The sequence below is a fragment of the Strix uralensis genome, chromosome 3 (assembly GCF_047716275.1).
Source record: "Strix uralensis isolate ZFMK-TIS-50842 chromosome 3, bStrUra1, whole genome shotgun sequence".
Classification (NCBI taxonomy): Eukaryota; Metazoa; Chordata; class Aves; order Strigiformes; family Strigidae; genus Strix; species Strix uralensis.
In genome coordinates this window covers 85,715,257-85,731,380 of record NC_133974.1, presented here as the reverse complement: position 1 = coordinate 85,731,380, position 16,124 = coordinate 85,715,257, and the positions used below count along the sequence as shown (strand labels likewise).

General features: G+C 37.2%; 1 protein-coding gene across 4 annotated transcripts in view; it reads right to left on the bottom strand.

Moving 5' to 3' along the window:
- Positions 1 to 560: 560 nt before the first annotated feature.
- MTR (5-methyltetrahydrofolate-homocysteine methyltransferase) overlaps positions 561 to 16,124 on the bottom strand; it is a 59,177-nt gene continuing 43,613 nt past the window's right edge. For 2 of the 4 annotated variants that reach the window (XM_074863206.1, XM_074863207.1), the window contains exons 27-33: positions 15,330 to 15,405; positions 13,986 to 14,141; positions 13,089 to 13,285; positions 10,418 to 10,618; positions 9,259 to 9,451; positions 8,391 to 8,503; positions 561 to 8,258 (exon numbers count right to left, since the gene is read on the bottom strand). In XM_074863206.1, the coding sequence (XP_074719307.1) occupies positions 8,172 to 8,258; positions 8,391 to 8,503; positions 9,259 to 9,451; positions 10,418 to 10,618; positions 13,089 to 13,285; positions 13,986 to 14,141; positions 15,330 to 15,405 (1,023 nt within the window). In that variant the 3' untranslated portion in view covers positions 561 to 8,171. Of the gene's footprint in view, positions 8,259 to 8,390; positions 8,504 to 9,258; positions 9,452 to 10,417; positions 10,619 to 13,088; positions 13,286 to 13,985; positions 14,164 to 15,329; positions 15,406 to 16,124 lie in introns of those variants that run through there. The other 2 variants (XM_074863208.1, XR_012628217.1) reach the window with 2 other exon arrangements.

Here is a 16,124-nt window from a genome sequence, read left to right as displayed (position 1 = left end):
GCTCCAGCAAAAGCTCCATGGGCGCTGCTGCTTTTTCGCTCCAAAGGCTACAGAGATGAAGTGTAAAGTGCCATGGCTGCCTTACAATTGCTGCCGGGAAGGGGTGGAGCAGGAAATGCATTGTTGTTTCTTATTATTTGTAGATTCTGAAATCTACATATTTGAACAGTGAACCCAACCTGTAGCCCAGAGACAGGAATTAATTTTACCGTCCTTTACCTTCACACTTCATGAAGAAATGCAGCTGCCAATAAAGGCCAAGACATACTGTGGGCAGATGGCTTAGAAATTCCCACCAACAGTAAACCTGATGCAAAGCATGGCCTCTTCACAACTGGTGGTGTTTCCAAGAGAAGGTATCAAAATAGTAAGTCTGACTTCCAAGCTACTTGGCAAATAAGCCTGAGTGGAAGAGAACTATAACAGTCTGGAAGCTAACTAAAGACTCCGGTGTCAAGAATGGAAGTAGCAGCAGCAAAAAATGATGAATGAACCTGCCAGTACCAAAAAAGTAAGTATACAGCCATTAAAAGTACCATGAGAAAAATGAAAAAACTATGTTTACTTATAATAAAGGCATATTTTACTGACAGATCAAGAAATCACATGATAAGATGTTTTACATAACATCAAGAATTTCACATCATTACAGCCCTTATATGAGCTACAAAAGCAAGAGATTTTTGAATACTTAATGCTGACATTTCTGGAGAGAAACCGTAAGACAATTCTCAAATTTATTCAGATTGATTAGCAATAGCCATACTGCAGCAGCTGCCTTGCCATTGCTCAGCATTTTGTGCACACAAACAGCATGAAAGATGTGACAATGCTGTGATTTTGCTGATATTTGTATAATTATGTAACACGAAACATATATTTATGGAGGAAATGTAAAAGGCAGCTCTTCTTTAAAAACAGCTAGATGAAACTCCAATAGTACGTAGAAAGTTAGCACAATGTATATTCACATGACTGTCAAGGACTATAAAGCTCAAAATCTCATTAAACTGTTTTAAAATCACAAGAGACTTGAAATCATGAAAGTGTTTTCAGAGCATTTGCCAATCCTCATCTGCCGAATCAAGACACCTTTACACCTTCCATCATCCCGACTGCAAAACAGAATCAATACCTATGCCGCTGGTTTTGCTTGGCAATCTCCCTCACATGTCCCTGAGATAGATGGTTACAACTGATCACACTGGTCCCACAGCCAGAAGGTTCACCTGTTCCTGGCTTGATAGGGTGTGACTTTCTGTCAGGTATGGGTTCCAGAATGAGAGTAAAAATTACTTTCATAGTCCCAGACATCTATTTCAATGAAGCTGAGCCACTGAAGGAGGCTTACCAGCACATCCTGTTAGTCCTCAAGTGTTTTTCACAGGACTTTTAACACTGAATTTTCTTTCCAGATTATTGCATTAGGACTGATCAAAGTTTTGTGTGGGTAAGTAGATTCTTCCACAGACTTTAATAGCAGCTGGATCAGACACTAGAACACCTGCTAAAAGGAGCTCTAGCTCACTTCAGCTCCCAAGAAATGAATATGACAGCAGACAGATAAACCAATCAAGAACTGAGACTAAAAGTACCATAAAAACTCCTTTCACTCTTCACTCCCTCCTCCAACATGGTTGGAGCTATGAGGAAATGCAGGTTATTTGATTCAGTTCACCAAGTGGTGAAAAATGCATCGGTACCTGGAGACTTTTGGAGGGGAAGCAAGTATTTTACAGTTCAAGAACTTGAAACGTTCATCTACAGTGTGGTGCTTTAAACTCTTTTGGAAAAATAATCCTGGAAATGCACATCAAAATCTTCAACAAAATCCGTATCAAACACTCTTGTGGAATAACCAGAAATTTGGATGCAGCAGCAGGATTCAGTTGTGGAAGAAAGTGACACAAAAGGAGGTGGTAAAGCATGCAGTATAATGCCTAAAGTGACAGGAAATGCTGCTGATCTACTGTCTGAAAGTCTAAAATCCTCACTTAGCCTTAGCTGACTGCTGACTCCTGTCTTACAGCATCTTCACCTAATGTTCATCTGAAGAGACAAGATGATATTCAGGAAGTACCTTGTACACTTATACATCATATTAAGTTTTGAATCTCTTGATTTAGTGCTTCTCACCATACATGTACAGATGGTATTATAAAAATTGAATCAAAACTTTTATTCCTTTAGCTGCCCAGAGATGCCAGGAACAATATTTGGAAGAAAGTGAAAGTAAAAAAATTAAGTGCTTACAGTTATTTCCTAAATAATGCACATAAACATGGTCATGTTTTTTGTAAGTAGCAAACTTCTTGACTAACGAGATTGGTCTTCAAACCCTTGACCACATGCATAAACTTGTTAGATTGGGTGTTGGTAATAAAATCTGATCTTATGGGCCTTAGAGCTCATATGTATTTATTTTCTCTGTAATAGTATTCTGAGGAAAGACATCTGTTTGGTTACAGAAAGGTTGATGAAAAGCCAAAAATGTAACAACAGATAGTTACTGCAAAGTAATTCACTATAAATGCCTGATTAAGCGAGCAGGGCCTTGTACAGTATTTAGCAAAGCATGAGATCTCATGAGTAGTATTCCTGAAAAAAAAAAAGCAACTGAGTACAGACAAGATTGAGACAGCAGTTGAAAATGCATCCTGATCAATGACAGTAGCTAGAGTACACGTTGTACCAACGCATCTCTAAAGAACAGTTGGCTAAAAAAGTCTTTTGGACGTACAGGGCAGCTTTTTATCTCTCTTCCTGTACCACTGCTGCCCCAATCTACAGAAAGGTATGTATGTATTTGTTCTCACAAGGTCATATCAGGAACAGAAGTGCAGGAGTCCACCAACCACAGAGAACTGACACTTTTTGAGACCTCATATTTGCACTCCACTTCTGAACCTCAACATAGATTTCCAGCTGATGGCCAAATTAAAAGGAATAAAGTTGTCCACTTTCTGAGAAGAGGACATTTGGCAAGAAACTTGCTGAAATTCCACAAAAAAACAAAGTACAAAACAACATGTAGGACTCGCAGGCCATTAGAGAACTCCAAGTTACATCTCCACACCTGTATTATGGAGCAGGAAGAGAGAAAAATTGTACAGACCAATTATATAAAACAGTGGAGAACAAAACATCCAATGGAAGTTGCTCTCCCACACAGAGAAAAAAAGTGATCTTTTAAACATCTTGAGTAAGGAAAAAACATAATCCACACCCAGTGATACTTTATCTATTAGACCCAAGTAATTCTCAGGTCAAAATTGTACTAACATCTATGTGCAGACATAGAGCTGATGCAGAGGTTTAACATCCTTGAAAGTCCTGGAAAAAGCAGAATGTTCTATTTTCACATATCACAATATTCTGCCAGAGTCAGAGAACACCAGTGTCAACTGAAAATTCTGTCAAAAACTTTAATCTAAGTACCAACTCCAACAACTCCCAAGAGGTGGAGTATTTTTTTCCCCAACAGCTTGTTACTTAACCCTAGAACAAGTTCACAACCTTATTATTTCCTCCACCTTCTCTCACTCATAAACATGCAAATATAACTCATTAATCCCAAGCATGCATTAATGAAAGCTCCTTAAAAATTGTTCTCAAATGGTATGTCTTATACTCTGATGGTATACATAAGGTAGAGGCTACAGCTTTTATTTTCATTTAGTACCAAGACTAATACTAACAATACCTGCTTTTTTTAAGAGACATTATGTTTGCCATAACTCTTAAACATCCAGCTGCTCTCTAAAGAACTGCCTGTTCTTCTGAAATTAAGTTATCCTCTGTGATAACCACTCTAGCTTCTTTCATTACACGTAGGTGATCCTAGCTGCATAGAAATTTCTCTGAGTAGTGCAGCAAACTTTCCAGTCTCCTAACTAAATCATTTTATCAGGTATTTCTAGACAGCAGTGATAAAGCCTTTTAAATCAAATTATTAGTGTTTTGTAACCCGACTTTATACTCAAGACAAATTTTTCATCATAATTGTCATCAACTACCTAAAGAATTTTAAAAGCATTTAACAGCAAGACACAGATAAATTCTCTACTTCGTCTTAACAATTCATATCATTAAAATACTTCAGTTGAAAATTACATTAGTTTTATCTAATTTTATTATTATTGGTTTATTATTATTATTGGCTTATTATTAATTGTGGGCTTAAAACATTACACTGCCAAAGGATGCAATTAATACACACTTTGGTTTTGCTATCTAGATGAAAACAACCACCTAACTAAAGATGCAGTTAAGACATAGGGAATTGTTTAACACATCTCATGGCCTTCTCCTCAGCTGTTATGATTAACATATATAGTATAAGGCTCCTATAGGCAGAGGTATTAGCACCATTTTTTAATAATGTTGTCCAACACTTGCCAGGCAAAAATTCCTCTTCCTGGAACAGCTAACTGATTTAGACTTTAAAAGAGACTTATTTAAAACCTTCTACAGTTCCATTTTGGGAGAACCTACAGAGGACCCTGACATGCAGCTAAGGGGGACTGCTGGAAGGGAAAGGAGGAAGAGGAGGCTGATCCAACAGGGAGATGGGGTAGAAAAACCCTGAGCTAAGAACTAAGATGGGGTAAGCCTGACTTGCCACACTCCCTCCACTTATTTCATGCTCTTTCTGTAGGAAGGAATGGCAGAGACCACCCTGGCATGAGATTGGGAGATTTAGGCACAGGCCCTGCAGCAAGGCAGAAAATGGGGCCTTTCGTTTCCCAGTAGTGACAGCAGCTTCAGGCCAGCCAGGATAATTACCAGCTCGCTTTTACCATCCTGGTTCAAGTTGAATCAGAAATCCAAAATGCCAAGTTTGGTAATCTCAGCAGAGTTCCACTTTGTGCAGCTATTTATATCAGGCATGTGGCATAGTCCAAAATCTCAGGATATTCAGCCATGGTGGTATTAATAGAACAAACATGGATGCTTACTCCATAGGTTTCTTAGTTCTGCCTTCAACTGGACAGTAATACAAATGATGTGTGAACGCAGGATAAATGTGTTTCTATTCTGTTCACAGTGTATCTTCACTGGAAAACTGGCACCTACAGACACCTGACAACAGACAAAATGACTCTGTACAGGGGCTGAATAGGCTTTGCCCTGACAAGGCTACGGTAATTCAGGGCACAGAAATTATTTCTCCAGTGACTGAGAACACACGCTGCTGTTTCTGAATAGAACCACCCATCTGCACTAATTATTTCTTTTCCTGCTCTTCGAACTCTTTTAAGACACTGAATCCACTTTTTCATGTCATGCTCAGGTAAACAAGTCAAAGATTTTGAAGAGCATTTCATGAAACCCAGGCACAGCTACTAGTAAACTAGCCCCTTTCTAAAAAGCAAGGCCCTCATAGGCCTCTCACTATTCCCCTGTTTCTGGACATCACTTGTGTTGTAAGAAGCAGAAATTAACTGAAAGGTTTGTGTTGTTGAACAAGGAAGCAGAAGAGTCTCAAAAAAATGCTTGCACAAAAGTTACATGAGTTTTGGGGTTTTTTTCTGAGGAATGGCCTGACCTATGGTAGCACCCTCACCCCAAAATAAACTGCACTATAATCTTCCCAGGAGTAACAGCAGCACCACAACAGACCTCATAATGCAGGGGCAGGTTTAGAGACAGTATTCCCTCCTGACACTCATAAATTAAGATACATGCCTCAAAACTTTATCTCCAGGCTGCTGGCCTGACTTACAGAAAAAAACAAACAAACAAAAACGTATCCAAAGTAAATTATTCACAAGAATTAAACCAGAATTGTTTATTAGAATTTTTAATTTTTCATCATCTTACATCTTGTACCTTTGTTACTAGTACCTAGAAAAGCACCACAAAAAGTCTTTTATGCATTCTAAAATTGTTGGTCTTTCCTCGGCAATATCCACTCCATTTCATTACTTCAAAGAAGTATATTCTTACCCTGGCTTTTCAATATAGTTTCATGGAAGTAAAAGTCTTACGTGGTAGAACTATGCAACCCTTTTCCTTCACAATTTACCTTTGTTCTGGAGAGAAGAATGAACATTTGTCTTATTCAAAGTGTCAACTGACAATTTGAAGTAACAAACTTTTAAAGAAATTGTCCTTGGTTAAAACGTTTGCATAGTAACAATGGGTAATTCTTCCAAACAGGTTTTCACTATGAATGCCATGTGTGAAGGGAAGTAATCACACACCATTTGAAACCCTCTGCTTGTACACAAGGTAACACCACTGTTACACAGCACTGCGCCCACTGCTCTGTCAGTCTGAGTCTGCTAAAGCTGCGCTCACTGAACTATGTGCTACTGATCTCTGGAAAATAAATAATAAATAAACCAAGCCGTACAAGTCAAACTTTGACCTGATTCATATGATCAAAGTTTCAAACTAATAAGGCACTCTGCTTCCAAATATAAGAATATGGATGAGTGGTGGAGAGGAGATATTCCAAGCATTAAATTGATTTGCAAAAGTACCAGTACCAAAAAGAAAGCAAAAAGGATTTAAATTTCTACAGACTACATGTTTCAGGAACAAATTTGCCTTTATATTAAGAATTTTTTTACTGTATTTTTGGCAATCTAAAAGGGCGTTCTACTGAGGAACTCTTCCAGCAACAAGAATCAGCTGATCAGCAAGGCATGTCTCAAGTCCCTTGATATGGTGGGGGGGAGATCCATTTAGAAATTATTTTTTGTAAGTCATTAAACGATGAGACATTCTAAAACATTCAGTTAAGAACACAATTACTCAACTAATTTAAAAACCCCATAGCAGCCTTTGTAATTTCAGATTCATGGTACAATGTGCATATTAATTTTGACATTATCTGTTCAGACTATTGCACACATTTTATCGTTGCCATTTAAAGGATTCTAATAGGATAACACCACTGACAGCTTAACCTTTATTAAACTGTTGATATAAGATGATTCTTTTAGCATTAAGTCAGATGAAGACATTACAAAAATTATATAGCTATTAATAGATTACAGATAAACTATTTAAAAGAACATTCTCTTTATAATATTGGTCTTTTCTTTACAATTAGAGACCAGAAAAATGAGGGGTTTCTGTCATATTATTTTACTAAATTAGAATTTAAATACCTGAGGCACTTTCAAGATTATTAACAGATGAACAATTGCTCACTCACAATTGCTATGAACAATTAGCTCACTCAGAGTTAAATCTGAAGAATAAGCCTATGGTATTAAATGTTACTTAGGACAGTATTGCTACTATTTGCTTTTAAAATCCAGGTACCTGGAAGCTTAAAGAGTTTGTAAAACACTGAAGTTAGCTCCAAGCTTTCTGTCTGTCTATAGTAACAATTATGCTTCTCTCATATTTTTCACATATAAAAGATTGTTTCAATATGAAGTAAGCCTCAGAACATAACTGTAAGGTAGGAAGTGCCATTACCCTTTATACAGAATAGAAACAGATTGTGGCTTGCTGAAAGGAAGAGGAAGCATGAGGCGGACAACTCCATGGACTCAGTCATCCCATTTCATGTTCTGTCATAATACAGCATCTCTGATATTGCTCCAACACACTGTATTATTTTGATAGTTCCAACTATAATCATAAAGTAATTTAAAATCCTTGCATTAGTCAGAGAGAACAACATGTATTCCCAATCACGAGACCTAAACGTGGAGCAGGCAGATTTTAAACAAGAAGATATGTTCTACTTAAGTTGTTCTTGATCACTCAGTATCAAAAATTTGCTGACTTCACAGAAAAATTACATCGTGTTTCTGTACTGGGACTTGCCAAAACACATGAAAACAACAACAGTCAAATTCTGTTCTACATATATCCACAGCCAATGGGACAGAAATTCTTGCCCCTCATTTCAAAGCCTTCCCAAGGACAGGAGAGCTTTGCAGCTTCCATATCTCACCCTACGTCTAGCTGCTCAGCTAGAGTATTTGAGCAAGAAATAAATAAAAGTATATTGCTATGACTGAAAGATCTGCAATGGTCCCAAGTCAAGAGCACAGGGCAGACTGGAAATATTAAGTTCCTCGACCAAAATTAAAAAGAATCAGACAAACTATTGGGATGGATAGAGGAAGCTGTTTTCCAGGATTTTCTTGTTCCTTCTGGTGAATAGACCATCAAAGGAAAATGTTCGCTCACAAGTGTCACAGTTATTCAGTATCATATCCCAAAACGGGTCCCAACCATTTCTCCACCTCTGCCACAGACAAATTTTTTCTCAGTGCATAATCTTCAACCTGAAAAGGGACCACAAAACATGATGAAGATTTGGAAACTTCAGCTTTTACTCTTTCAAATTTTTTCGGAACATCTGCTCACAAAGTGTTTTTGAATGCTGTAATGCTACCACAATGGACAGTGCAAGTTACCTGATCTTTACATATCTTGCCAACAGAAAAATATTTTGATTTCGGACTGGAAAAGTAGAGGCCAGAAACTGCAGAAGCAGGTATCATTGCTAGCGATCCAGTTAAACCAATTCCTGGAAAAGAGAATGAGAATTTTCTTATTCTCTGAATTGCTAATAAATATCAATTCAGAACCTTTTTTTGCTGGGCAGCTTCAAGTAAACTCCAAAACCAAAAAGCTTTCAGATGAACTAAAACAAAAACCATTTTCCACTTGTTAACTAATTAAAAAAAATACACATAGCTTTAAATATATTACAGATTTTCATTACAGTAGTACTGTAGAGTAACTGTACAGTTTGAAGGAAAAAAAGCATTTTGGCAAATGAAATGGGTAACTAGAGAGTTTGAAACACAGGAAGGTATTTCTGGAATTGTGGAAGTAGAAGTGAAATGTCTGCCACGTAAAATATTACAGGAAAATGAATGGAATTCATTCCTTTTTTAAGAGTTACCACCTCAAGGTTTCTGTGGATCAGGAAATACACTGCTGAATTGGCTTTTTTCCTGTTTATACCTGGAATGTCTTCTTGCAACCATAAAGATGCTAGAATTTTTCATCTGTCCAGCACAACCATGTTTGCACGCAATCTGCTAATTAGGGACATAACTCCTTCACCAAAAGCACTGGCAGTAGTCTGCAAATTCTTCCTTGAATGAGGCAAAATAAGAATGGCAATGACAAGAGGAAGGCAGCAATTCCCAGAACCACTTCAGTTTGTTTTTTCTATGCAGCTCTGCACCACCCAAATTTGCTGTTATGTTGGCATTTCAATCTTTCGTTTACATAAAAACAGTTTAAGAATCTCAGTAAAGCAGACAGAGGTACCTGTTGTTTCCTCAATGTTTGCAAGTTTCCACATGGTGAGTTTTTCTGTATGGTCAGGCTGGCTTGGATATCCAGGGGCAGGGCGAATTCCCTCATATTTAATTCTGCGTAGGTCAGAGAGATCTAGCTGCTCAGTACTACAGTAAGCCCAGAACTCCCTTCGAACCCTTTCATGGAGCTCCTCGGCAAATGCCTTGGAATGGAATGCAAAGTATTTATTTATTTATTTATTTAATTTGTGCAGACTGATACAATAGCTAAGACAAACAATGACAGAGACTTTCTCCCCATTCCCATTTTAATTTTTAAAGAAGCTCTTATCATCGGTGAGAAATTTGATAGCATTAAAATTCACATACAATACTTACTTTGCTAATTCAAGTATTTTAGCTTTTTCTCTTATTGGTAGACAGTGTTTTTTTGGTTGTCCTTCTTTAAAAGAAGGAGAGGTAAAGATGTGGACAAGTAACTGTAAAGTACTTTATTAGATGGCATCCAATAACAATTTCGGAAACTCTCTTATAGCTTGAAATACACAACTAGAGCTAACCCCATCTGCATTGCACTGAAGTTGCTCTAAGTTTTATCATGATTACTTAGGTGTAAGCATGGGGGCAGGCAGATGGGGCTAGAGGGGCAGGAGGGAAGGGATGGCATTTTCTAAACCATTTCAGTTAGAGCTTTAAGAGCATGTCTGTCTAAGCCTAAAGCATGTTAAGTCAAAAGACTTGTACCCTGGATACATCTGCATAGTCACCATTAAAAGCAGAAGGCATGTCTGCAATTCAAGAATGTAATTAGTGGGTCACACCTGGGACAAACACATTCTTATGTAGATTAAAAAGAACTGTCTTTAAATCTTGTTTAACAGTCTCATTTTAAAATCTAGTAAATTCTATCAATCATCAAAACCCTCATAAAGAGCTCAAAGATGCTTTTGCAGCTGAAAGATATGGACAGCAGAGTCCTCTCTGGCTCAGAAGAGGACTCTCCTCTCAAGACAATTTCAGTAGAACCAGTCCACTTTCAGATTTAATGCAGAGCATACGTTACAGGCAACTGTCTTAAGTTTACGCTAAAACTTGAAACAGCAACCTGTCAAGCAGATCTAGCACACAGTCAGAAAATTTGCAAGGAAACACATGATAAAACCTCATACCTCTGCCAATCGATCACCAAGAGCCTTTACCATTATGATGTTGTATTCATCATCCTGTTTCCTAAACTCACTGCATAACTCGTCTACACCAAAGCAGGCCACAGCAAACAGGCCTAAGTAATCACAAATGCCAGAATCCAGGGGTGCTATGAAGTCAGAGAGGCAGTAATATGGATCTGTGCAGGCAGAGTCCTTTTCAGCCTAAAGTAACAACAATGCAACAAATCAGAACATTTAAAAAATATATATTATTACCGCACTAAAGACCAGTATTTTTAAGATTAAAGGGCTTAAGGCATTTCTGACAAACACCTAACTAGTCTTTGATCCACAATGGCTTTCTTGTACTCAAATTAGAAGAAAAACACCTCTCTTACTCAGTGTTTGGATCACTGAAGAGCAAAATGTCAAGAGAGATGCTGTGCTGAACACACACACAGAGATGTTTATCTTCTGTTTACAGCTAATAAGATTTAACAGCTTATTCGGCAAACAAATTATTACAAAATAAGGAACACTCTTGTGCCAACCACTGGGTAAGAGGAGAAATTTTCCATCCCTAGCACTCACAGATTCCACACTTGTTAGCAAAACTGATGGCTGATAGTTCACATCCCAGTTATGCAAACTGCAGAATTCTTTAGCAACTCCCATTTTAGAATGGCTGTGAGTTTATAAACACTCCTAATTTTTTATGCTACAAACCATGTGCTCAGTAATCCAGACAAAACAGCACCCCAGGACATAGGTTTACACCAGCCACATGCAAATACAAACAAAATGCATCTATCACCACTGAAAAGTTGAATCCTGAGCGAAGTTCAAGAAATATCCTGCTCATTGGATCCTTTCCCAAAATGGAAAAAAGGGAATCAAGAGGTGACTGAATGCTGGCCATAGCACCGAACAAGAAGTTTTACAGTTGAGGATCATATCAGCGTATTCATTGTGAGAATATGACTGCTATTTAAAAAGCAGCACAGCTCTTATAAATCTACCCAATTTAGAGAGATAAAAATTATTTCATGGCTATCACTTAACTGAAGATTCCTCTCCAAGTTTTCTTATTCCATGACAGTATTTTAACAATACTTTCCACCCACTCCCAACTGCAGTTTAAAAAACAAGTAAAACACCATCACCACCACAAAACAAAGAAAAATGGTCAACTCTTCCCCTAGTTTCTATAACCTACTAGGTTACAGAAAGTACCATAAAACTGAAAAAATATCTGTTTTCCACACAGGTGAAATCTATGTTAATTTTAAGGTTCTTTTGTAATGATTACAGTTAAGGAAAATACTAAATGCATCTCCAACTTTTACATTTGTGTCACATCCTTAAGTGTCAATGTCACGGAGAGAACTCTGTGTACTGAAGGAACGTTTTATATAATAAACAGGAGACAATTATTCTCTTCTACTTTGCTCTGGTGACATCTCTGCTGAATTACTACACACAACAGATTGAAAGAGATGCAGCAAAAATACACAGAGTCCAGAAGAACAGTACCCACAATAGCACAGAGTTTCATGGGCTTAACCTTTGAGGAAAGCCTGAATAAATTTGGAATATACAAGACTAAAAGACTAAGAAAAATAACAGTATTCCAATAGTAAAAACCATTACAAAGACATCAAATCAGATATTCTCCTTGCAAGAACCCTGGGAAAAGGCCAGGAAAATAAGCTTGATTTACATGGGATATCAAAATGTTTAACGAGGTCGTAAGGCCCTGGAACAGCCCTGCCTGAATGCTTGTGAGAACTGTTTACATAAACATCTGCCACGGATTGTCAAGATACACTAGATCCTTCTCCATGCAACAGATGATCTGTTCCAGGGAACTGGAACAGATAAATTTAAGTCATGTATTTCTTAGTACAGTCCTGAAATACCGGCACAGGACTGTCGTCATAGAAGACTGTAGTCCAGAAATTTAGATACTTGTTAGATTTGTTTCTATTATGTTTGATAACTCTGAATTTGTGAACTATGCAGAAGCCACATCAGAAGGCAGGGAAGGAGAAGCAGAATATCTTGAAAATGTTCAATTTATCAAAATAAGTGTAAATCTAGGTAAGTTCAAGTCAAGCATGAATAGTTAAAATAATGATTCTCTCAATCAGAATTAGCAGCCAACTAATTCTAACCTGCCCCTTCATATAGAGAATTCTACATAAAAATTAAGACTATCAAAACCACTTATCTCCATTGAGCTTTATTTTCCAGGTATTTTAACTGTAAGTGTTTTTAACCTTTAACACATTCAAGCAGAATTTCTCATCTAAGGTAGAATCCAGGGATATTAAAGAATTAAGGTTCATTAGGTTCTAATTCAGCACACAGGATCCCTGTGATGAATTTATACAGCACAGTGCTTTAGGACATCTTAAATATTAAAATGAAGACAGAAAATGCACATCATATCTGAAGATGTCAAATCTATACAGCATTTTGTAGAACTACTACAATGCAAAATACTACAAACACTACATTACCATCACCTGGGTGTTCACAAACAAGATCTTGTCACTGAAAGAAATGGCAAGAGAATGGCTGCAGACAGATTACAACAATTTTCTGCACAGATTTTAATAGGGTACTTCTGTTACATTTTTGTAATTCAGGAAAAAAAAATAATCACTTTAACAAATGTTCTGTCATGTACCTGTTGCCTCAAGCCATAAAATTTTGCTATTGGTTCTGATGATCCCACTGCCTCTTCTACAGCATATAAATGGATATCATCTTGAACACTTTGAGCTGGCCAGAAGCCAACCACACCTCTGGCTTGTAATTTCTTTTGATTAATCAACGTTTTCAGCAGATTTTGAGCATCATTATAAACTCTCTTTGCTTCTTCACCTATCAAAAAAAAAAAGAGAACCCTTAGAAAAGGCATGTTTTCACAACTGGCTAAATGGGTTTAAGAATTGCTGAAGATTGGTTCATTTTCCACATAATTCTCTGATGACTGCAACAATCTGTCAGCTACAGCAAACAGAGAGATAGCAGTGTGATTATGTCTATACAGCTGTAAACAACATATATCTTGAAAAATAAATGTTTCAGCCAGCACCATTCTAGTAGAGGCAGAGGATAAAGAATAAAATGAGCCACAGAGAACACGTGTGTGCACCTACATTACCACAGTGCAGCAGACCCAGAACACTGATTTCAGTGTCACCCTTGCATTTTTATCATGTACATCAAGGCCTACTGAATAGTTTCAAAAGGAGACAGAGACCTCTTGTCATCTTCACCCACAACAGGGACACAGATATATTAAGTGCTCTGCTGCCATTTTCTGTCATTAAAATACCTCCCTGAGTTTTGGCAGATGAATGCTAAAGAAGATGATTGAGCATTTTTCCCCATTTATTTTTCAGCCCTGCACGCCAATGCTTGGTTTGCTAAGTGTTGCTTTAAACAAATGACTTCAGTGACACTAAGTTTCCACATATTTCCGCTATTCCTATATATTTCAAAACATTCAGAATCTTAATGCAGCATGGCAGGCCTATTAGGATTATTTACATAAAGTAAATGCGATTTCAATACTCACCTACAGTTTTATCATTAAAGACCTTAGGGAAACCCCGGTTGGGATACTTTCCCCTCAGTTGCCAGACATCAAAGAAAGGCTTCCAGTCAATGTATTCTACCAGCCTCTTCAGGTCATAATCTTCGAAGACTTTTGTGCCAATGAATTTTGGTTTAACTGTAGGAATCAGAAGTACAATCTGACATAATGAAAATAACTTAATATTGCTCTTACATGTGCAGCATAACTGATGCTCACCAGCCTCCACCACTGCAAATAACATCTTCCAATGTAATTGCTTTAGAATTCTCACTGTCATATCGTTCCCAAGTCACACCATACTCCACAGTTACAATGTGATTAAAAAAAAAGGTATATGAAGTTGAAATAGAAATTTTAAGGCCTTTTGTTCTTTCATATAAATCAATCCTTATTAGCTGTTGGACTTCTGAACTTATTTCATTGGCCAAAATATTGGCCAAAACAGAAGACCAAAAAAACCTACACAACTTATCAAAACCTAACATATTTTATGGGCATATACCTTTCATATTTACAAATCCCTCTTTCTGTACACAGACATATTGTGTGCTACGGTACTGGAAAATAGTTCTCTAAATTAATATGTAATTTATAATAACTTTTGCAACTACTACACACTTGTTCAGATGTATGTGCACAAATGAAAAAGCAAGATGGATCGATGTTATGATGTAGCCACAAGCTTTACATTTGTTTTGTCTGTACTGTTCAACACTTTATAACACCTTTATTAACATGAGCTATTGAAAATTAACATCTTGTTGAGTCTTGTAAATGAAATGACAGAAAGCAGTGAAGTGTTAACGTCACTGCAGGATGCAACTTCTTGTGGAATGCTGTTTATACTTCTAGTCTCTAATTAAAAAAAAATATTACCAAAACAAGACAGTATAAAAACTGATGGGGGAAGGGTAGGAAAATGTCTAAGGAGGAATTCGATAGAAATGCCATGTCACGACGTATGTTCTCTAAATATGCTATAGTAAGCTTTGCAATATAATGAACCAGTCTGATTATTTTGCAAAGCAGGCATTAGACTTATCTTTGATTATATGGTGTTATGGATAACTCATTGGTTTTGGATTTTTTCCAATTTTTTAATTAACTATTTAGTTTTTAAATATACTGTGAAAAATATGAAGCAGAAACACAACGCTCCAATTTACACACAAAAATAATCTCTGCTCAGACAAACACCAGTTTACTCAAGTTGTTACACTACTATATCCTGAAGCATAATCTAACTTAAAATATATATATCAATACATAAAATAAAGGAAAGGCATAACAACAACAACAACAGCCAACAACATTTAAACTGACCTGGTTTATGGCCTGATAACCAGTCATTATGGAAACCTTTTCTTCTAGCTTGCTGTAGAGACAAGTATCTTCTTTCCTGTATGGACATAAAGGTTAATTTCACAAAGCCAGCCATCTTTCAGACAGACAAACTGTAACTTGACTTGATGTTAGAGTTTTACTCAAAACAGTCTTTGGGACAAATCTGACAACAGACAATTTCAGTTCCAACAACTCTCAGTTCACAAGTGCAAAGTAAGATTATATCACAGCCATACCATTATTTTTTCCTATATACTTCTGATGAAACTGCCTACAAGATTTCTAGTTCCTCTGAACTACACCAGAAGTTCCTTTATTACTTCAAAATATATGAAAATACAGATACAGCAAGATACTCTCCTAGTGCCTCCACAAAGCTTAGGATTGCAGTGACACCACCACCACCAGTGACTGCAGCATGCCTCCGGGCAAGTTACTTGGCTCTTCTGAAAGGCACGGGAAATTTACAGCAACTTCAGTAAGGACCATGAATTCACTACCGAACTCTGCTTAAAGGAGAGTGCTGCACTCACTGATCTCAGTTTAGTGGACTGGCTCCCTGTGCAAAGACAGTCTCAAACTTGGTCAAGCCAAATGTCCTCAGCAGGAGAACTCAGGCTTTATCTTTCTTTATCAAGAGACCACTTAAGAGCCAGATGACTTTCAGCTTGCTTCTGTGTTTACCCACAAGGACAGCCTCAGAGGAGTTAGGATGCTAACAAATAACATACATTGTTAATTTGCACAGTCCATCTCCATATTTCATTGCTTCCT